The 24,296-nt window shown below is 36.4% G+C and overlaps 1 protein-coding gene across 1 annotated transcript; it reads left to right on the top strand.

Annotated features, from left to right (window-relative positions):
- Positions 1 to 2,120: 2,120 nt before the first annotated feature.
- Positions 2,121 to 24,296, top strand: SLC7A2 (solute carrier family 7 member 2). The gene is made up of 12 exons (XM_067297143.1): positions 2,121 to 2,171; positions 7,806 to 8,196; positions 9,093 to 9,248; positions 11,617 to 11,782; positions 12,341 to 12,477; positions 13,173 to 13,395; positions 16,494 to 16,630; positions 19,834 to 19,936; positions 21,223 to 21,428; positions 21,734 to 21,900; positions 22,933 to 23,041; positions 23,648 to 24,296. Exons 2-12 carry the CDS (start codon positions 7,821 to 7,823, stop codon positions 23,833 to 23,835), a joined length of 1,968 nt encoding a protein of 655 aa, XP_067153244.1. The 5' UTR covers positions 2,121 to 2,171; positions 7,806 to 7,820; the 3' UTR covers positions 23,836 to 24,296.

Raw genomic sequence — 24,296 nt, 5'->3', positions numbered from 1 at the left:
ACTGACACTGTGGGGAAGGTATGCCTTAGGAAGGTAGCTTTTTGAAGTCAAGTAGAAGAGGGTCTGTGTATTCGACAGATTATGAAGCAACTAATTTTTTTCAAAATGGCAGGGATGTTTTTCCAATTTATAAGGTATATTAGGAAGCAAATTAAGCAATAAATTATTTAATTTTGCATTAACGACAATTTGTAAGAGATCTACATGGTTGGAAATGATTCACAATTGACCTTGATGAAGTTAACTAAAATCCACATGAATAATTATCCAGGACCTGGAAAGTTTTCAAATGATTCATGGACTTCCCAGAGGGTGATGTATTAGAGGAAAAAATGCCTAGAAATTTTCATGGGTCAGGGTGATACTCCTTAAGAACAATTTCTGCGTATTTCCACACAAGAAACATTGTCTGTTTAACAGCTTGCACTCCTAACATAATTTCTCCTTGTTGCCATCTTCTGACTGGGTATTTCTTAAGCGAAATAGCAAAGAGGAACATGAGAGGAGGAGGCTGATAATTGGCCTGTGGCAATTAGGCCTGAAATACAGAGAAAATGTCTGAAACGCAGGCGGTAACATGGGATTGCTGGAAAGTGGAGTTATGAGAACAAGGAGATTCCCTTAACTTCAAAAGTGGGAAAGGCTTATTTGGGAAGGAGATAGAGTTCATATTTAATGGACATGAGGTCAGCATGAGGGGAAGCACAAGTGCCAGTATCATTAGAGCTTTAATGAACAAGACCTTCTCTTTCTCTACACCTTTTTGCACTTTAAGAAAGGAATAGCCTTGGATAATGTAAGAAACAGCATCTGGCCTCCTAGTCCTGAAATATGACCCACGCCTGTGGAGCACTCTCTTTTTGGAGGTGTTCACTTTGAGTCTAGGACAGCTAAGGAAGGATTATCCCTGTCCTTTGTGTGTGGTCATAGGAAGTAGGATTTTTCTGGGGAAATGGAGGAGGGGCCTTTTGTGTTTCTTCAACAGTGGCAGACTTTGCACTTAGGGAAAACTGAAAGCTGAGAGCAAGCTGCAGAGGGGCCTGACACAGTCCTTAAGTTTTTCTCCATTTTATTGGCATATTTTCTTAAGAAAGATCTTTTAATGGAGAGAAGCATAAGGCTTCTCCCAGCAAGGCTCATATTTCAGTGTTCTCTGAACAAAAAGAGGAATATTGAAACACAAGTGTTTTAAGAGAAACAATATGCTATGAATAATGTTGACTGGAAATGCTACTGCATGTTTGGGGTGGGGTTATCCGCCATTGGAAGTAATAAAAATACAGCTGTATGTTATTCATTGGAGTTCAGTTTATTCTGGAAGCTAATTTTTGAGAAACTGAGGTTTATTTATTGTCGGTGTCACAGGAATATTTGGACTATTCTAATGTCAGTCTTAAGCATTTTCACTTTTCAAGCCATATAAAGAACAAGCTATATGGTGCGTCTGCCACAGTTCAACAGAACTGGGGAATGGTCTCTGACCAGGCTCTGTAAACATATTCTGTTCTGTGTTGTTTCTAACCACAGCAGTACTTTTCAAATTATTTCTATTCTTTCAAAAATTACTCAGCAAAAACATTTTACATGCTGCGCTATTGGATTCTAGTCTCAAAGATTAGTGTTGCAAGGTATCCTTCAATATACTTCAAAGTCAGATTATTTATTACAAGGGCAACAAATATGAAAGCCGGGAAAACTTTAGCTTTCACAGTGGGAGACACAGATTAACGTCCATTTTTTTTTGTTTTTAATTCGGGTTGTTTAAAAAGAGCCCCCTGTGGATGCATGGGGGGTACCTTCACAACAGTTGTGTTTTGCGTGTAAACACGTATGCTTGTGTAAATGCAGAACATGATATTCTAAGTCGATTTTATGTTGTGAAGATAGCGGACATGATTTATCTGAGCAGCAGTAAGGCTTTCTCGCTCCCTTCCTCCCTGGCTGCCGCCTTGGCCAGGCAAACAGCTAGCCAGCCTGGAGCCCTCCAATCACCTGGCGTGCCGAGCCTCCACCCCTCCGCAGCGGCCGCTCTCGCACCACCTACAGTTTGCTTTTAAAGCAAATATTTTAATAAAATCACTTGACACCATTACTCTTACTTTTAGAATACAGAAGTTCAGGACTTGGTAAGAGAAGCAGAAGTTTGCCTGGCAGAAGTTGCTCTGAATCAGGTTTGTAATAAAGTTTACTGCTAAAAGAAGTAACCTGAAAACAATGTATCTTATTGTATGAAACTTTAATATATGTGCTTTTTGAACAGCGAGACCTGTGGTATGCAATATTAACTTCAGCATACTTTACAGCAGTATTGTGTCTCTGACTAAATGCAAATTTATGTATTACCATAGAAGTTGTAATTTACGTTTTCCTTCTTATGCTAAATGGAAGATATTTGTTCTTTTGGGAGGTGAATCTTTCCTTTTCCATTTTATACATATTAGACTTCTCTAACAGGTGCTACTTTCCAGTTTGGGGGTTTTAAGTATCATTTAGATATATCATTTTAAATATGCCAGAACATTAGAAATTCTGTGAAAGTCTTGGGCACAGCATCAACTTTATGACACCAAGAAGTTGCAGTTCATCTAAAATCATGTATTGTGTGTACACATAGGTACACACATGGAATCACAGACTGTATACAATTTTGCGTAATCCTTGAGGTGAATTTTTAACTTTAATATATTATTGCACCTGCTCTAATCAATGCAATACTGAAACTTTGAATTGGGCTAAATTTATTTAAGATCAAGTACATTTTTTTCCTAAATTCTACAGTTGGAAAATATAAAATGCTGGCACAACTTTTACAGGTTTTTGCAGGAAACTGAGGCTGGAGAAAGAATCTAACTTAATCCATATATAATGTGTATATGTATATATTTCCCCATTTTGAATATGATGTAAACTTATTGGAGGCTTTAAAGTATTTTGTCCATAACTTACATGCTATTTAGAACATATACTACTGCATCTGACAGTTATAATATATTATAATATATAATATGAGATCAATAAAATAGTTTAATAGATAAGAAATAAAATATCTTTAAATTACTTATGCTTCAGGAAACTGTAAGCATATATCTTGAGAATAATTTACAACTTTCAGAAGTTTTATATTGCTTTATAACACTTGTTTTCCATGTTAGATATTTTTATCTTTTTTATTAGAACTTTTAATGGAAAATTTAGTATGAAATGTTGAATTGCAACTGTAGCACAGTGGTAGTTTAATCAAAAGCTTTGTTTTTTCCACCTGCAGCAAGGGTTTGATGAGTACTGATTTCAATCACTAATTTCATATAATTTAATTCAAATATTATTCTAGAATAAAAGAGTGCAGTACAATACAGACTAACTGTATGATAGATTTCTGCTCTGTCACAAACATCTGTTCTGTCAATATCCACCTATTGTTTGTGTTTTGTTTTGCAGTAGGAGGCTGTTAGTTTTGTTTTTTTTTAACAAGGAAAATATTTTGGAAAAATGGTGGACTTTACATGACTCTGAAGTAGTCAAAGCAATTTTAAAGATCAATAAAAACTTGGCACATGGAGGCTTTGTCCCTTGAATTGTGTATGTATTTACAGGCTTTTTGCCCTGAAATTTTTGCTATTAGAAGAGGCCATTAAATGTTCCTGATAGCCCATTCAAATGGAAGCACTGTAAGACAGACTTCGTATGAATTATGAGACTGAACTCATCTTCTTAGATTAGCATTCAGATGAGCAGTGATCAAGCAGTAAATTATCTAGTTTACGAGTGGCTGGGAAAGACTAAAAGAAAGAAGAAGGGTCTATCAGCAGCTACCTTAGAGAAAAAAACCCAAGGCAATAAAGAACAGAAGGGATAGGAGAAGAATCTGTGCTTGTTCAGGTATTCTGACAAATGTTGTAAAATGTTCATGAGAGATGAGGAATTTTTTTGTTTTTGTTTTTCTTATGTTGAATAGATCTGTCCAGTTCTTCTCTAGTCCTCCAGAGCTAAGTCCTCCTGCCCTGTCTGTCTCTATCTATTGCATGCTGCTGAAGGGGTAAGACTATCAGTTATAATATGCGCAGCGTGGGAATTCTGGGTAGGAATATGTTCAAAGAAGGCCTGGGCAGGACTGGATAAACACTGAACATTGATCCTCAAGTCTAAGGCAGCTGAACTGGGGTTTCCCTTTCTCAGAGCTATTGGAAACATAGTCCATGATATAGAGTGAACTTGTAGCTAAAGAAAGACTTAGCCCAAAAGAGACTTCAGAAGCACTGTGACCCAGCATATGCAGAGCCAAAGAGCCACCACGGCTTATTTGTGACAAATGTCTCTGTAAAGTAGAGCACATTGAAATGAAGTAGAGCATGGATTTGCACACATGTGAGAAGCAATAGGTTGGATCTGCACCTCTCCTTACTTGAAAATAACTGCACACTTGGTCAGCGCAAGCGCATTTTCCTTTTTAGTTTTGTATCACTAATTTCTTGTGCTTAAACTTTGTAGTGCACAGGATTGAATCCTTACTCTGTTTAAACTCCATAAACAGCTCACCGCAGCTTGATGGACTGCTACTTGCCTATTGTCCTTTGAGTCCAAAGACATGCAGGCATCTAATTCTGCTCTCAGGAACGTAAGAGAAATGCCTCAGAAATGCCTCAGAAGCACCGTGAGTTCTGTCAGTAGCAAAGTGTTAAGAGAGGTCACTTCCTTCTTGATTAATTGCCCACTCTATTACCAAAACCACCATTTCCCTACCTGACAAGTATGCCTTTCTAAGAGGGCTCAGAGAAGAGCCAGCACAACAAGCTCTGCTGGAGTACTTAACAGCAGTACCTGTGCTGGTAGCACGAACAGCAGCAGAGGCCACAACAGCCTGGTAGGAAAAGGCAGCTATAGACTACAGTGGTTAAAGGAGGCAGTTGTGACAGAGAAGATGTTGATAGTGTGGAGATAGCAGAAAAATACTAGGAACTGCTGGTCAAAAAGTATGAGACACCGTCTCCTGCCGATTCCTGTCCCTTTCCCTTTCTTACCCTATTTCTTGTTCCTCTCTGTGCTAAAGATCAATGGCAAGGAAAAGGTGAGGTTTTCCCTGTCGTGCAGGATTAGGAATAAGACCCTTTTTAGGAGTGTGGTTGCAGTCACTGTAAGCTTATCTAGGACAATGCTGCCACCAAAAGGCACACCCAGCTGTTACCTTGTTTGCTTCTGTAGGTTGCTATTGGAGTTTGAGGCATACTGAGTGAGCCACAGTACTACAATAAGTTATATTTCTGAGTCAGTATTGCATTGCCCCAGTTATTCTTTTGAAGTGAGTAGTATGTTGAAGAATCAGTCTTAGAGGTGACACCTTAGAAAAAGACTAAACTTGTCATAGATTTTTGAAGACACTTTGTCATCACCTAGGTCATTAGGGCCTGCATGGAGGCCAAATATCCTCATAAGCTCCTCAGTTCTTCCTGCTGCACTTTCCTATCAAGTATGAAGTGATCAATACTGGATTCTTTGTTTGTCTCAGCAAAATCTGAGATGGGGCCACATCTGAGGTAGCACACTGCATTTGGTACGCAGCACACAGCAGCAGGAGTTATGAGGCAGTGTTTATACATTGTTTATTATGCATATGTGCATAATAAATTTAGAAAACAGTCTAAAATATTTTGGGTTGCAGTGGTCTTTGCAGATGGATGTGCGTCTTTCAAGTGTGTATTAAGAAGGATATACCTAAAAGGATACGTTTCTTATGTGTATGAGAGATTTTTTTTTCCTCTACAGATACTCAGTTTGTGCCTTGTACCCTGTGTTGTGCCGTGCCCTGATTTTCAAAAGCTAAACAAGAAAGAGTGGTATGAGGGATATGAGTCAGAATGAGTATGCCATCTTACGGGCTTGTGACTATCAAGAACCAGCCTCCTGTTCTCTCCACAGGAACCAGAGAAAATGCAAGCAGGAAAAAAACCCTCCCATTTTGTCCCAAGGATTCCTTCTCTGCAGAAAAAAAAAAAAAAAAAAAACAACCAAAACACCTACCTGGCCATCACAATAGATGACTTTACAACCTTCAGGACTTCCTGTCCTAAATTGCAAAGAAGCAGGGCAATCTGAGCTTCCGTTCACATAACAAAAGTCTTGGAAATGTTTTGGTGTTTGAGAACAACAACAACTGTCAAAGTATTTTTTCCTATTAATGAAACACCACCTGAACTATTATTTGTCAGAAAAATCACCCCTTAAAAATGCCATGAGTCTGCATCATTGAAATTACTAATGGGAAGGGCATGCAGTCGCAAGAGCATTGTTACCTCTAGCCATGGGCTGCGGCCTGATGAGTATATTAATATAGCAGCCTAAGTGATAGATACAGCTACAGAAGTGTTGCTGTGAGAAGAACCCAGTGGTCTTAGGCATCCATGTCAAAGTACTACCCAGGACAGAGAAACCTTTGAAGGAATGGAATACCTGAGCCTGAGGCCAAAAGAAAGGCTGCTCTTACTAAAGAATTCAGGAACTACAGTGGGGAATTTTACCTGAAAAATTCAATGTTGATCCCCCTCAGAAGAGCGTATGGATATCTTCTGTCTTTGCCAACATTCACATCACGTTAGTTTGGAAGCTGTTGTGTGGAATCTCCTCAGTGAATGAAGTCTAGATACCACAGGTGGATACTTATGTCTCAGAGGCTGAAAGGAGTGCCTCATTGCAGCAAAGCTTTGGGAACTTCCCAGTCTTGCCTCATTCCACTGTACTGGGGCAGCTAACACCTTTCTAATGGGCATTAAGCATCACTGCCCAAAGCTATTCAGTTCCATTCATTATCCTTTATCTACTTCCCTTTCCCTGGGAGGAAATGGAGATGGCTTTTATCAAGAATCTTCTTTAAAGACAAAAGCTGCATGACTAGCTGCACTTGCAGAGCTATTTCAGGAATAGGGGGAAAATGTTTCTACTCAGAGGTCAAACGCTTTGAATCCCCAGCTACCACATTCTCCGAGCTGGGAAGCGGGGTGGCCACCGTGTTTCCTGCAGGCACCGCACACCTGCCCGCCTTTGGGACACGGCTGGTCGGGAAAGCCGAGCTCGTGTGCATCAGCTGATTGCACCCCCTGCGAGATGTGCATTCAGAGTATTGAAGAACTGCAGTGGGCGTGGGATGGGCAGTCGTTCTATCAGGTTTTGTTAGATGTTTGTAAGGGAGAGTTGTATGGTCTTCCTTTTACAGGTAATTAGTTTTGGGAAACACAGTTGGTGTGGGAGGGCTTAAGAACACTATTTTAATCTGCTCTCAAGCAGTTTTTACTCAAGTGAATCCTAAAGGCAAAAAACTTGTCATTTGAATCCAAAAGCAAATTATGTTGGCTCTGTGAGAATGCTGTATTTTAAAGTTTTTGCTATTTGTAGCCTTGAATTTTGGGTGTTAAAAATCCTTATTTTATGTTGGTGCTGATCCCTATCTTAAAACTACTTATGATATATAGGATAATAGATGTCTGTTCTCATTCTGTTTTAGAGCTGGTTAAGCAGAAGTCAACAGCAATTAAACAGGAACAATTTGTTATGTTTTTACAGTGGTATAGTAACTTAAAGATGATGGATATCTTTCCCTAGAGAAATATGTGCTAGATAGAAAATTAGGCATTGTGTTTCCCTCATATATTTCCTGGGTAAAAAGTACATGTCAACTTATTTAATGTCATGGAACAATATCAATATATCAATTACTTACTGTAATAAAAGTTCTTTATGCAAATATGCTACTTCAGTTATTTTCACCAGTGTTTATGCTAGCTTTTATATATTGAAATGATTTATTTTATTTTCAGAGTTCTACATCCACCATGTTACCCTGTGGACCAGCTCTGTCATTTGTCCGGTGTCTGGTGCGGAAGAAGAACGTCGGTGGTGAAAGTCTTGAAGACTCCAAGTTGTGCCGATGCTTGTCTACTGTGGACCTTATAGCACTGGGAGTAGGAAGTACTCTTGGTGCTGGTGTTTATGTCCTTGCTGGAGAAGTAGCCAAATCAGATTCTGGACCTAGCATTGTTGTTTCGTTCCTCATTGCTGCCCTGGCATCCGTGATGGCAGGTCTTTGCTATGCTGAGTTTGGTGCTCGTGTCCCCAAGACTGGTTCTGCGTATTTGTATACTTATGTAACTGTTGGTGAACTATGGGCTTTTATCACTGGTTGGAATCTCATTTTATCATATGTTATAGGTAAGCTTAAGAACAAAGGACTCAAGGGGTTCTGAGACAGCAGATAAAAGTGTAGCATCTCACTTCAAGAAAGTCATGATGTTTAAGTATTAACTTATTACTATAATCCCATGCTAATTAAATGGAGTCTTATTGTGTTATCACACCAAATACAAAGTTGACCAGATCTGAATAAAATCAACACTTAAATGGGAGATATTCAAATAACTACTTCAGTGCTTTGGCAGAGATGACATTTTTTGATTTAAACTTGTTTTTTTCCAGAGGTACTGTGACAAGTTGGCCCAACATCTGTTATGCTGTGTATAGGCACATCTTTCTTTATACGTATACAATAATTACAGGACTTTTGCCCAAATCACCACAAAATTAATATGCCGGAGCATTGTATTGAACTGTATTTAGTGACAGGAGAGCTGTAAAAATAAAGTCATATCTTGCTATGGCCACATACACTTTTTTCCAGGGGAGAGTATCTGTCTTAAATACCCACTCTAATAATATAAATTTTCCTAGTGATTTTTTTGCTCTACTTCCAGATGGTCAAACTTCCCTTCTTTTGTAAACTGTTTTGTTACAATACTTCAAACTGTTTATCATATGCCATGTTGTAAACATAGAAATATCAATGATATAAAAATAATTTCTGCAATATTTGGGAGTAAATGAGATATAAATTTATATTTTTTAGTTACAGAATAATATGTTATAATTTAACTAAGCAGATAATTTCTATAATATTAAAATTCATGGTCAAAAGGCTCACTGTTTTAACATAAGTTCTGCTTTTTTTAAATACAGGTAGCAGCATGTTTAAGTTTATTTGTTTTTCAGTAGAAGTAACTCTGCCCTATTGTATATGTGCAGAACCCTAAACTTGCATGTATTTTATGAAGGTACATCAAGTGTAGCAAGAGCCTGGAGTGGCACCTTTGATGAACTTCTTGGAAAACAGATTGGTCATTTCTTCAGAACCTACTTCAAAATGAATTACTCCGGCCTAGCAGAGTATCCTGACTTCTTTGCTGTATTCCTTATATTGCTTTTATCAGGTAAGAGAAAGATGTGTCTTCATTTATAATGGTTGTCATATCAGACTATAGAATGTTTCTTACAGACAAGGAATAGATTTTCTTGAATATGTTAGTGAACAGACAGCAAGAAAAAATGATAGATTATAGTTTTTATCTTACCATAAATAATGTTAGAAAAGTTTGGATGCACATTTTGTATTGATGCAGTGACTCTGGGAATAAAATTTATATAGTCAAATTTTCATGTGTACCATCCTCTTTTATTTAAGCTGAGACGTGAAATAATCACTTTGCAGTGTAGAGATTGCCAGGTTGAGTCAGATACTAGAAGCAATGCAACAAGGGTAACATGGATAAGCAGGATAATTCAAAGGAACTATTTTAGTACCTCTTCAGTGCAATGTGTGACCTTCTTGTAGTTTTTGTGAAAAACACTCATACTTCTAGAAATGTTACCCCAAGTTTTTAAGATGGTTGTCATATGGTCACTAATGTAAACCACAAGAAACTAGCAAAACTGGAATGGAAGCCTGAGGAAATTCATTGGTACCATTTTAAGAGCAGGATATTCTTTAAGTGCATGAATTTTGTAAAAATTTTTTTACAAGTTTTCCTGTGATTCAGAAGAATTTAATGCTTCCAATCAGAACATATTTTGAGAAGTATCAATATTAACAGTCAGTGCTGAGGGTCCTGTTTCAGCACTTAAGAAGATCACGGAGTTTACTTTAGACTTGGCTTAGTCCAGTATCCTGGACCAAAAGTGTCTCCCATGCTTGTGGTTCATGGTTGCCTGCAGGAGTTCAGACCCTTATGTCTTCATGAGGGGTTAGAATGAATTGGTAGGTACCTGGAATGGACCTTTCAGTTTTGTTACCTCCAAAGGAAGGGGAAAAACTTTTGTTTTTTGAAAACTGAAGCTGCACAAACTGAACTATGAAATGTGAATGTAGATGCTGCCATCTTATGTCAGTTTTCCTCATCATCACTGCTGTTTCCTAACATCAGACGTAAAGATTATTGATTGAAAAACAAATGTTTTTTCCCATGTGGTTCTCCACTGCTCTTGAGTTTTCATTTGTCACTTGTCTTTTCATCCCCAGCACCACTCTTTCTTCACTTCTTTTGCACTTCTGCCCCAAATTACCTCTCCAGGTCTATGTGGTAAACCGTCAAACCACCAGTGAACTAACTCTGTGGAATTTACTGCTGTTGAGAGGAAGGGCAGAGTCAGGACTGCTCAGGACTGTGTAGGTTGAGTGCGATACAGTAATCGGTTCTGAGGTGTGTAAAGCTGAATCTCAGCAGTAGCAGACAGTGTTTTACAGAAAATGTTATGTGCCAAGTACAAGGAATAGTCCATAGAAATCTGTCCATTTATGTTTCTGCTTTACAGAAAGGACTTTTTAAAAAATTTACACTCTGTGTTTCATACAACATTAGGCTGATTGAGACATTGCCTTCTAGAGAAAAGCTTAGCTAAAGAGCACGCACCTCTTTCCAATAAAAATACCTTTGGTGAAGAAACTTGAGCAGCTCATATGATAACTCCTGGCTTATGAAAAATAAGCAAAAGTCTCATTAGTGGGGTCAGAAATTTTTTAGACATTATCTTGAGAGGCTTAAAATTTTCAGACTTAATCTCTAAATAATGAGGGAAAGCATGTATGTGACATTAGTGGAAACGCTTAGAGTGCAGAGAACCTGCGTGAGGCTTTCCTATTGTAATTAATTTTTCCTGATCTGCTGCTGTCTGGTGTTCCAGTAAACTATAAATATGCTTACAACTGCCACAAATCTAATGATACAGTAGGATCCTGATGGAAAACCTTTCAGATTGTTTAAATGCATTAGCCTACAACCTAAAGGCATGTGTATTTCGTATGAGATTTTGTTTTAGAATCTCTATGAATGGCAGGCATGCATTTCTTTTAATAGTTTTATTAATAAAGTAGGAAATGTGACTTTTACTATGTAACTGAAACTTACAGTGAACACAGATTATTAATCTAATAATTATGATTATTTTATTACTCTAATAAGTAATTGTTCTGTATGTAGTAGATTCTGCCATTCTGTTTTCATTAAGCACAGAATTTTTGTAGCTATTTTTATTTCATGGCATAAAACAGAAATATGGATTGGAGTCACAGAGAAGTAGTAACAATTGCTCAAAATATGTTTAAATACTTTAAGAATAGGATAAAGAAGTTTTCTGTTTTGTGGTCTCTAATACACTAAATTGTGCTACTACTTCTTAAAAGCTGTAAGAGCTAGTGCTGTTTCTTTAATATTATTCACAGTACTTGCATATATATCTTCTTTAAAAAGTCATTTTATTACTTTAAGGGACTGTTCACAGCTATAAAATGCTTTTATTTTATAGGTCTTTTATCTTTTGGAGTAAAAGAATCTGCGTGGGTGAATAAAATTTTCACTGCTATTAACATCTTGGTCCTCCTCTTCGTTATGATTTCTGGTTTTGTGAAAGGAGATGCTGACAACTGGAAAATAAGTGGAGAATATCTCATCAACCTTACTGCAATAACAGAGTAAATATTTTTTTTCACACTTTTCTTGCTCATATTCCAAGCAGCTTTGTGTTATACTTGCTTCTGTGTTATTGCTTATTGCTGATTGCTCTGTTGCTGGGAATGATAAACCTTTTATAACTGTAAAAATTTTTTTTTCTTGTTTGTATTTTTCTTAAAAAATATTGTCTTATTTATTTTAATAATATTTTCCATAGTCATTTGTGAAATTACTGGCTTCTCATCCTTAAGCCATGCATTAACTGCAGTATGTGAGTATGACAACAAGGTTTTCGTGTACTGTTAGCATTTTAATATGTTTTGATATGAACAGCAAAGTGAGTAGGATGGTAGATGTATGATTCAGGTATTTTTCTATTTACTATTATTTTTGTCTTTCTTACAAGCTTTGCAATAGAAATTTCTTTAAAATTGAAATTTTTGTAAGTTTTGCAAAACAGAACTCTGTCTTGATGAGAGTACATTGCATTTTAACATATTTTTCGAAATACATATTACATTTATCATACCAACAATTAAAAATAAGTTATTTTTTCTGCTGTATTTTCTTTCTTTTAGGAATCGTTCATTCTATGAGAATGTGACAAGTATATATGGGAGTGGTGGTTTTATGCCATATGGCTTTACAGGAACATTGGCTGGTGCTGCAACCTGTTTTTATGCCTTTGTAGGATTTGACTGCATTGCAACAACTGGTAAAACATTTATATATGAGTGTGTGTGCGTGTGTGTGTGTAGCACACGTGTATGTATAATATGCATTTGGGAAGGGGGGGGGGGGGAACAATGTCACTGTATGCTGTTCTTCCTTTGCTGTGTCCTTAAACTTCTTCAGTCCATGTAGAATAAGTCTGAGTTCATTCCTGAATGTGGCGGTCATACTGGGGGAAGGAGGAGATTTTTCTCATTTTATTCCTGTTCTAAATAAAATAATTGTTGCTTTCCAAGTCTGAGTAATGCTTAGAAGATGCTCTTTTCTGCCCAAATCATGTTAATCACCTGTTCACTTTTGCTCTTCTCTGAGAAGTGATATGTCTCCTAAAGGGTGGTTTATACATGAGTGATAAGAAATGAGTATTTAGAAAGCTAAATACATTGGAAAACTAACAATTTATAAATTGTAAGCAAATAATTAGAAATGATGGGCTTTGGCTACTCTAAATATAGAATGTATTTTATGTCCTTTAGTTTACCTCTATTTTTAATGCTATTCCTAGGAACAAAATATTGAGTTATGTTCTGTGTCACTGAGCTTATTTTGTACAGATTTTAAAAAATGATATTACAAGTATGATTCCCAGGGTTTAGATTAACAAATGTACTGATTTGTATTTGATGATATCTTTTAAAAATGTATCAGTAGGAATTTTTGGTGGTTTTTTTTTTTCAGGAGAGGAGGTCAAGAATCCTCAGAAAGCCATACCCATAGGAATTGTGGTGTCCTTGCTTGTCTGCTTCATGGCCTATTTTGGGGTTTCAGCTGCACTGACTCTTATGATGCCATACTATTTACTAGATGAGAAAAGTCCTCTGCCAGTAGCATTTGAATATGTTGGATGGGGTCCTGCAAAATATGTTGTAGCGGTGGGATCCCTCTGTGCTTTGTCCACAAGGTAAAGACATTGAAATACTAATTTTATTGGGGAAAAAAAACTGATGGATAATATAAGACATTTAAATGTATGTTCACATGTTCATTTGGAAGGGTCAGTTTACACAAAGCATTAGCAATAAGTATTAGAAGTGTGTTTAGACTAAAGTAGGACTTGATCACTGTAAGCACCTTAAATTATATTCTTTTTTTAAACTGTAGTCTTATTGGACTCTATCTCTTTCACTTATTACCAAAAATTTCCCTATTAAAATATGTATTTTCAGACATCCGATCTACAAGTTATCTCTATTAACTGATAAAATAAACTTCACCCATTTTCTCCTTTCTTGCTCTCCGCTCCCCATGACACAGTAGCTTTATGGGCTCTGTGTGTTTGCAGGCAATACTGAAGAAAGATTAACCAGAGCCACCTCCTTCTTTATTGCCTGTCTCTCTTTTTCTCCAGTAGCCAGTCTGTCTTTTGACATCATCCCTTCCCCTGATTTCTGTGTGGGTACTTGAGATGCAGATTATATCTATGAAAATATGATAATTTATTCCGCCTTTGTAAACTGAATGTAACCTTAATGTAACATGTGCTTTTGATTAAAAAGGTTGGGGAGGGCATGAGTGTGTTGCATGTTCCCATGTATTATAACCCAGTTGTAATGTGGTATAAAAACTTTCATAGAATACAACATTGCTTGATACTTGAATTTAAGGTAGAAAAATACTGATGCCAATCTCCTACCTGAGCATATGTAGGTAGTAAGTCATTTAAGTGAGCTTTAGCGATAAGAATACTGACGGTCTGTTCTACAAAGGAAAAAGAGATACCTGTTTGAGCAGTAACACCAATACCCTGAGATAACCCTGTAAGCATCAGTCTGTGCAAGGTGGGCACACTGCTTGTGGAGAGTGATCTAAAGGAAGGGAATATTCTCGATGTAGGAGATGTAGGAGGTGATTTAAAAAAGGAAATAGATCCAGAAGGACATTAAAAGAATTGTAGGGCTGACTGTAAATGTCACATTTTTTATACAGTTCATTCTGGGATTATAGTTAATTTCTATCTAGTGTCATGGTCCCCTCAGTTTGGAAGGTTTTACTAAATTTTTCCTCTATATTGATGAATAATAAAAGTGATATTTAAGCAGAAACTAGATCAAAGAAATGAATACTGGAAAACAAAATGAACTGAGATGGTAAAACACACTGTTTCAGAAATCTGAAATTTTGGTCTCTCTTTCCAGTGTATTTTAAATTATTTTATTTCCTCATATGGAGAGATTAATCTTTCAGTCTGTTGACTGTTTTCAGTTTAGAACAAAACAAAGGAAATTTTATTTCAGATTCCTCAGTTTAGAGGTATAATTGACAAAAAAGTTGGAATCGTTGCTTTCGATCCATATAGTTACCTCTTACTAGGTTATGTCATGAACTTGTTTCCTCAGGATAAAAATGTTTATTAATATTTCCATTATGTGAATGCACTTAAAGAGGGGTAGGAGAGTTAAATTTTACAAAGCCACAACAGCAAAATTTTGGCAAAAGATTCAAACAATATCATTATTTGAAGAATAAATTGTAACCATGCTTCAGGAAACATTCTTTTTTGGAAAGAACTTTTATGCATCAAAAATCAGTTCATGTGCAATGAAACTTACTTCATATGTGTCTAACCTTAATGCTTGTGTCCCAAGAGCGTTACTAGAGGTACTTAGCATCTGTGGTATGTAAAAGCTGTGCCTTCTGTACAAGACGTAGTTGATTTCCCAAAGCAAGAAGGGCAACCATTCAACTGGCTAAAAACTAGTATGCTTGCTGCAAAGGTTATACTGGCTATACATTTTGGCTTTTTGTCCTTTCAATATTTTTGGTTTTCTTGATTACAATTATTTTGCTTTGAGGGAAAGAAACCACCTAAATAAAACATGTATTTTAAAAAGAGCTTTGAATCATGAAGAGTTTAAAAGCTTTCTGTGTTCTGCTAATAACAAATCTAAAATAACTAGCTTTACTTTCAATAAAAGAAACAATCTTAATGTAGCTTGGCTAGAGGTGCTTTAATTGAAAAGAATAATGTGCCCAAGTATAACTGTATGGTGCTTATTCTGAGTTATTGTTAATCGGCATTCTCAAATGGAAATGTAGAATTTATGAGATGCTGCTAATGCTTATTGATTTGCTCTTGCTGACTGACAGCCTTTCTTAAGGAATACTAAAGCTCAATTGCATAGTTAGTGTGACCTGGAACGTGTTCCCGGTCCACTAATGCCTAAGAACTACAGTGATGGCAAGAGTTATTTTGCTAATCTGAATTCTCTCAAATTAAACAATTCCATTAGCTAAATCAAGAACAAAAAAGGCAAACAACTTCACAAGAAAAAAGAATATTCTGTTTGTGTCTGATCTGTAGTATCTTAGGCTATGGGGCTTTCTGGTTTTGTCTTACAATCATAAATTTTGTTTCTGTACATGCCATTAATTCACATTGTTTATCTTTTCCATGATACAACCCTGCATGAACTGTGTTTGCCATGTTGCATGTATTTGCTTTTTACTCAGTCTTCTTGGATCCATTTTCCCAATGCCACGTGTAATCTATGCTATGGCGAAGGATGGCTTGCTTTTCAAATGTCTAGCTCAAATCAATTCCAAAACGAAGACCCCACTAGTTGCTACTCTATCGTCTGGTGCAGTAGCAGGTGAGATTAAGAGCTGATCCTTGTACAGAAAGGTGCACTTCTAAACACATTGCATATATGGAAATAAAACACTGTTGTGCAATTTTGATTTGCTTTTGGCTGAAATGATCAAATATGATTGTCGCCAGGTAAAATAGGCTTCTAGTGAAACTTTTCTCTACCACAGATTTTATATTTTTGGATTAATCTCAAGTGCTTTGAAAGCCTAGGTTCCAAATAAGCAACAAACCAAAAATAACAACACCTATCAGACAAACAAAAAACCAACAGCAGCAACACAGAGCCTAAAACCAAAACTAAACCTAAACCAATTAACTTTTCCAAGCTTTCTTTTTGTGTAGTTGGGTTTACCAGTAAAGCGTTGTGCTTTTAATAACCTGTATTTGAACTATACATTTTTCTGTTCTAGTCTTCTCGGCTCTATGTTCCCTTTGCCCCGAATTCTGTTTGCCATGGCACGCGATGGTTTACTCTTTAGTTTTCTTGCCAAAGTGAGTCAGAGGCAGACACCAGTTTCTGCCACCTTGACAGCAGGGGTCATCTCTGGTAAGCTTTAAAAGCCCATGTTTCTTAAAACTGGGATTTAAACCCTCTATGCACGTGCATGGTACTTTTTATTTTTGAAAAGGGCTGCGTGTTAACTTCCCTTGCATGTAAGATGGGAATAAAATTACTGAGTAATCAAAGGGTATACAGACTCCAAATCATACCAATCATGGTGGTGGTGATCTCCTTAGTGTCAAAGAAATCGAAATGACTTTGATTTTTTCGGTTTTTAATATTGGCCTCTCTTCTATTGCAAATAGGCATTTTACTTAATCTGGGTCCCTTGGGATAATGCCCTCCTTACAGGATTTCCTTGTCCAATGTACACCTATATATGTACCACATCTGTAAGGGGGGAAAATAACAGTCAAGTTTTTATTATGAGACATGAGAAAAAAATTCTACATTTGCAGCAGGATCAACTTTTGTGTAAAGTACATGCATAGAATTTTTTTAAATTTTCCTCCAAAGAAAGAAGATTCTGTTTTGGTACAAGCTTACCAAGTCATGGTTGGGGTGTGTGTGTGTTGGGCTGGGGGGTGGGGGGATTATGTTTGTTTGCACATACACATATATGCATGCACATATATGCCTACATATATTTTAGCAAAACAGTATTTTAGGAGCTGTTGCCAACTCCTGTGTTTCACAAAGAGAATGTTTTAATGTGTAACTATTTCACTTTTGTCAATACTTCTTGCAGAGGTATATGTAGTTGTGCCCAAATTTCACTGCGTTAATTCAGTGGGATGTCTATTTACACAGGAAAATTGGAAGTTCCAGAAGTATTTAACTCAAAGGCAAATAAATAAGTCTTAAATTAAAACTAATTCAAATATGGAAAGCATGTCTTTAACATTTAGCAACCCTGGCTAAAGTTGGTATCAAATAAGAGATTCAGAACTGAGCCTAAATCATTATTACTATAGTCACCCTCAGATGCCAGTTCCAAAACTGGAATTGCTCGTGCTGTGTACTTGACACTAATGTGGGAAGGCGCAGTCACCTTTCAAATGGTTCCTACTTGAGACGTTATCATTAGTTCCCTTTTTTTTGGTCAAGTACAAGTTGATTACATAGAATTGTTTTTGTTTTGGCTTTTAGTTTCAATTTATATTTTTGACTTCTTCCTCTGTAATAATTTGGAAATGCAGCTATATGGGATGAAATCAACATCTTTATCTGAAATCACAGTAAGGATGAGGAGAAAGAAAACTGTGTTACTTGGCTGGTAAACTGCTTGATACAGTTACACAGTCCTGACTTTAGCTAGGCAGCAGTAACCAGCTGAACTGCTTTCAGACAGTTTGGGGAATTCAGTGTGTGAACAATTTACCTGCAGACAGCTTTATCTTTTGCTGGAGAAGGGATATTTTTTTCCTCCATTTTTAAAAAGATGCGTAGTTGGTAACATGTGGTCTTAAGTACTTGTGCCAGAAGAGTTACAGAGGTATGCAACAGTTTATAATATATAATCTGACTTTCCTAGCATGGATAGTTTCATAGCTTTCGAGACTGTTAAGGAGATTAGATGTATGGCCTTTTAATTAAAGTTATCAGGTCAAAACTAGAGCTGAGGCAATTATTGTCACATGTTATTATTGTGACTTCCCTTTTTGCATATTGTAATCATGATCGTGAAACTTTGTACATAGGGAAATGCCTTGTTGTCAGTCCAAGGTTTCTTCACCATAAATTGATTTACCATTGTTTCTTACAACTGGAGTAGAATTGAGAGAGGTGAAAAAGCTACACTCTGTTTTTTGCGTACAAAACATTTTTTAATTTAATTTTAATATATATGTTCTGGGCTAGAAAGTAGCCCTTCAAAGCTAGGAGGATTAAAAATTAAATACAGAAACTGTGTATTAGGCTATAATAGCTTCTGTTCTTTTTCAGCTGTGCTTGCCCATGCTCTTCTGAGCCTACAAAGCAGTGAGGTATTCAGAAATTTGCCTCATTATTGACTTCTTGGATTTATGAACATCCGCTATTATTAAAAAAATTAGATGGTCTTCCTTCCTTCATTGGAAAAGGAGAATAGCAGATAACATAAAATTTTAGTAACAGAGCAGTTTGGTTTTCAGAAAATCACACTTTACTTTCTTCCTCAGGATCAAAAAACAGGGGAATGTGTGTCGCTGTGTGTTTGGGTACTTATACACCTGTCTACAAGTATATTAACACATATATAATCCTTCTATATAATATAAAAATATTATATAGTATTTCTGAATATAGAAAAGTTTGTGTGTGCATATATACACAGTGTATAAAGGTTACATTTGATGGTTTCTTTTGATGTTGAAATTAATGGGTGATTCAAAAAATTAAATATTTTCAGATTATTTCTGTATCTCAATAATATTAATAACATACAAATATTTTAAGAGGTTTTTGGCCACATATATTTCAAATCAATTAACATTAGCCTTTCTTTCAGTGACTGCTTGTACTGATGTCTTGATGAGCTATGCGTGTCTGTGTGCAGACAGCATAGACCAAAAGAGACATTACATTTAAGAGTCTCAAAAGAAGGTTTTATAAATAAAAGGACTTCTACAGTTACTCTCAGTATCATGGAAAATTCTGCCTCTGATTTCAGTGATCTTAAGAACATTAATTCTTGTGAGAATTTGTTGGCCTTTCCTGAAGGCCACTTGAACTTAAATCAATTAAAAAACCCACACTATTTTAGAGAGACCTCCTGAAAGTCCTCTTTACACAAAGCTCTTTCTCAGATCAGTGGAAATTTAACAGATGGATGTCTTACTGGGTCAGATCCTTGTTCCACAGTTTTGCAGTGGGAGCCATCCTCTCAATTTTGATGAGATTCTGTTGCAGGATCAGAGCCTTAAGCTATAAAAATGTGTTTTTAATGTGGCTCCAATTCAGCAAGCCATCTCTGCAAATACTTATGTCCAGATAAGTCTAGTACAAATTGCTTCGTTAAGCGGCATGACTGTACAGCTCAGCAGTGCATATGTATATGAATGAGATGCCCAGCTGTAGGAAATTAAGTTTGCGAGTGTTGGCTATGACTTAAAATGTGTTTTTATGGATTACCACAATATCATTCATATTGCTGTCAGTATTGCTGTCCATAAAGCCATGTAAAGTTACACTGCTGAAAGACTGTAAATCTTAACTCTCTAATATATCAGCCTCATACGAATTTTGCATTTTCTTTTTCTTTTTTTTAGCTGTAATGGCATTTCTTTTTGACCTGAAGGCTTTAGTGGACATGATGTCTATTGGTACACTTCTTGCTTACTCACTTGTGGCAGCCTGTGTCCTCATTCTTAGGTGAGTCAAAAACATTGTTTCTATTCTGCTAGGTTTTATTCTGTGTTGTTCAGCATACAAACAGAACTGACATTTATGATGTATTTTTTTTGCTATATAGCTAAATGTTTAAAAATTAGCTGTATGCATATAAAAGATTACTAAGAAGCAGTGACCCTTCAAGAAAACATTGAGCATTATATTGTAATACCAGTATAGCAATTAGTCAAATCCAAACTTCATGTGAAATCTAGACACCTTTTATTTTCCAAAAGAAGAATTGATCCAAGCATCAGCTCCAAAGGTACTAGTTTTAAGCTTTGTTCCAAAATACAGTTAACAATATTTTGCTTCTGAATATGATCTGTGCCGTGCATAAGGCCTGTTATATCGTGGGAGCTCTATGTGAAAGACATACATGTTCCAAGTAGTTCACAGGTTGAAGAAGTTAAAAGAATGGAATATTGAAAACAATTGTTTTGTATTACCTTAGTCAGTAAATTAGTAAGGCCAGACAAATGTTTCAAGATGTGGTAGTCTCAGAAGAGAGTAAAAACATGCGCTCTCAATGAGTGAGGTTATAAATAATTGTCAGTAAAACTGTTGTGTCTGTTGTGTTTGTAATGTGATGGAATAATATTGATATATTGATAGCCACAGGCTATTGTTATGTATTTTGTATATGTTGTTAGAGTAGCTAAGTAACAAAGATTCTGACTTTTTAAGTTATTGTAGGAGGCTAAATTGATAACTTTGAAATGTATAAGTAATTCTAAGATAGCTTAAATTCAGTTCAAATTCAAATGTTGAATTAATTTACACTTCAAAGAAGACTATCCCGTGGTGACTTATTTAAAATATGCATTTGTAAAAATACACTTAATCCTAACAAAGCAGATGTAAAATTTCAGCCTGAGCCAGTTAATAGGCCTCTTATGCTATTGGAAACAAATCGGAATGAACGTGCTTCTGCTGAAAGGAGTGGTTTGGTTTCCCTACCCTTCTCTGTTGTTGACCACCAGACTTTGTCCCCTCTTTTGTACTAGATATCTCATCCATTGGTGCATACACTTAGCTTAATAAACTGCCCCCAAAGCCCCAAACAAACACAGCAAAAAAGTGAGTTGCTATAGTCTGTTTGTTTATGACAATGACTAAGAATATGCTGTTGCAGTGCACTTATAAATTGGAAAATTTAAACCCTCTACTGCAGAGAATTTAGTGTTTAAACACATTCCCAGAGGCATATTCCTTCAAACCTCAAAGTAAACTTAATTTTTATATTTATTCTCCTGTTTTATGCATAGGTACCAACCCAGTTTAACCTATGAGCAACCAAAATATTCTACAGAAAAAGCGGCTTTGGCTGCATCAGAAAGGGAATCTATAGTAAGTGAATCACAGATAACTATGATACAAGAGAATCACTTCGGGCTTCAGACCCTGATTAATCCATCCAGCCTGCCTACGGAGCAGACTGCAACTACTGTGAGCTTTTTAGTGGGTCTATTAGGTAAGTATTCAGCTGTCCAAACTCATATAAGCTAACATAAATAATGTAATTTTATTAAAGAAAAAAATTAAAAACCTAATAATGTACCTTCTTGCAGTCATCATTAACATGTTATTCTGGAGAATATGTTTATAATTCTTGATGGATTTAATCTATAAGCTAGTATACGTCCCTTCAAATAAACATTTTCATTATGACATTTCATACTGCTGAATATCTGCTATCATTCTTTTTAAAAGTCACTTCCTTTTCAGTGAAGAGCTTAAGTGACCTCTCCTATTTCCATCATTTTGTTTTTCACACAGCTTTCTTGGTTTGTGGCTTAAGCGTTCTCGCCACATATGGGACTCATTTCATTGCTAACTTGGAGCCCTGGAGTATTGGCCTTCTTGTTGCGTTGGTGGTGCTCTTCATAGTTACCATTCTCCTCATCCAAAGACAGCCGCAGAACCAGCAGAGAGTGGCCTTTATGGTGAATAACCTAATAGCTCTAATGAGAGTCTGACTGTATTTTAGCAAGTGAGAGAGAAAGACCACCCTTTTTCAGGCAGTTTCTTATTACTGCACTGTTACTGTTGTAGTTTTTGGGGAGAGTGTAAGAGTAGGGGATGCTCACAGTTGAATTGGAGGCTTGTGTAGTCTGGTCTAGATCTGCTCAGGACAAGAGAAAGGATTTCACTGTCTGCTGATTGGATGTGTGGGGCATGCACAGGAGCATGGTTGTGCAAAAGAGGTGTTACACTGATGGTGGTGTGAACAGCTGCTAGTACAACTAGTGGATCTGACAACACAGATCTTCCAGGTATTCCATTAGACCCATCCCCAAAATACACATTCCTGAGACACATCACCAAAGTAATTTTAGTCCCCAGTTTAGACACTTAGAAACTGGAAAAAGATTCATTTTTCCAAGTCCCAGAAAACCTGTTTAGTTTACAAGCAGCTTGTTTGTCTATGTTTTGTGTGATGATTTGGACCGCACACAGTTCATGCCTCCCACAGTGCCAGCCTTTCATTCTTAGCTTTCATTTCTGTTCTAACATCAGTTATCTTGTGGACAGGCAGAAAATGGGAAAGAATGAAGTATATTGATGAAGGTCAATGAATCTGATGGAGAGACAATTTGGAAAGAAGGGATATATATAGTATGTTCTATATATATATACACATATATATTTGATTAAGCTAATATTTTTCAGCTGTAGATGCAGGAATTCAATAGTCTATGTTCAACACAAGCTGGAAAGCTTTTCTTCACTGCCTAGAGAATATAGTTTAAATATATTTTAAAAGTTTAAGATACGTAGAAATCAGTGGTTAAACCCAAGGAAAAAGAAAATTTCACTATTTATTTACTTGTTTCAATAAGAAAATTTCCCACTTCTTTTTTAGTGAGTAGATGTGTCACCTCTAGTTTGTGTTGTATAACTCAAGTGTGACAGTAGTTGAAACATGTAAGAAATAATATCTAATACTACAAATGTATTATTATATTTCCCCTTAGGTTCCACTGTTGCCATTTTTGCCATCATTCAGTATTCTGGTGAACATTTACTTGATGGTACAATTAAGTGGAGACACTTGGATCAGATTTAGCTTCTGGATGGCACTTGGTAGGTATTCGGTTCATTTCAGTCACCTCTTATGTTAAGATTGATGGTTTCTCTCTCAGATCCATCAATTCTCTTCCTTTAAATATCTGAAAATAACTCTTTGTTTTAATAAAAGCCAGCTGATGTTTCTTGTCAAAACAACAGCACGCCTCAGAAGAGGTATAAATCCAGAGCCTATATTGTAAATACAGCTGTAAGAAACTGGGAATAATCAAAGTTATAGAGACTAATTCCAATAGGCCACAATTTTTTCTAGTAAGTATAGCTAAAAGTGAGCAGAGAGCTGTTTGTGAGTTTCCTTCCCATGGCCTCAATCCTTCTCTTTTAAAACATGGAAAGCTACATTAATTTCATCTCGTTGTAAATTAGAGTAGTTTCCATGACCTATTAGAGTAATGAATTAGACAAAAATGATGCACTGGAATTTAGCACCAGCACTTCCAAAGGAACAGGGAAGACCTGAAGCATGAGTTTCAGGTTACCTGATGCAGATAGCTGAAGCAGGGACTTGTTTTGGAAAAGGAGCTCAGCCAGGGAGTAATAAATAACTACTTTTTAATCCATTATTTGCCTGAAAACTCTATTAACTTTTTTTTCTTTTGGAAGGCTTCCTCATTTATTTTGCCTATGGCATCAGGCACAGTCTTGAAGGCCATCCTAGAAATGGAGATGAAGATTCTTGTTCAGAAAATAGTGGAATGCAAGAGAAGAACCCCGTGGAAGAAGAGGATGAACATGAAAATGCAAATGAAAATGATCAATTTCTTGCACATGAGAGGACAAGTGAATGTTAATCTATGCAAACATAAAAGTCTTTTAAACAGTAAACTGACAATATACTTGCTGACTGAACTTTCAAAAGCTTCACCAACCAACACTGTGCCCCTTGAAAGTGTTTACCACAAAGCATGACTGATATTTTGTACAAGCTGCTGATCTGTTTTCATCATTTCAGAACTGGTAGCATGAAGAGTAATATTTAAATTAAAAAACAAACAAGAAAAGTACCCTTCAGCATGCAAAAATTTGAATGCATTGTCTGAACCATCATACAAAATCATTGGCAATCACAAAATATGAAGAATTGTAGAACTGCCTGTCAGAAGTTCTCAATATTCTATACTGCCCTGTGAACACAAGTGCCTTTCATATGTTTTTCTTGTCTCTTAAGTCACAGTCTGATGGTGTCTGAAATAACAAAGCAACTAGCTCACTGAGCATTGAAATACCTAGTGTTTTCTATATAACTAATTCT

Source organism: Apteryx mantelli, chromosome 5 (genome assembly GCF_036417845.1).
Source record: "Apteryx mantelli isolate bAptMan1 chromosome 5, bAptMan1.hap1, whole genome shotgun sequence".
Classification (NCBI taxonomy): Eukaryota; Metazoa; Chordata; class Aves; order Apterygiformes; family Apterygidae; genus Apteryx; species Apteryx mantelli.
This window is presented reverse-complemented; position numbering and strand designations above follow the sequence as displayed.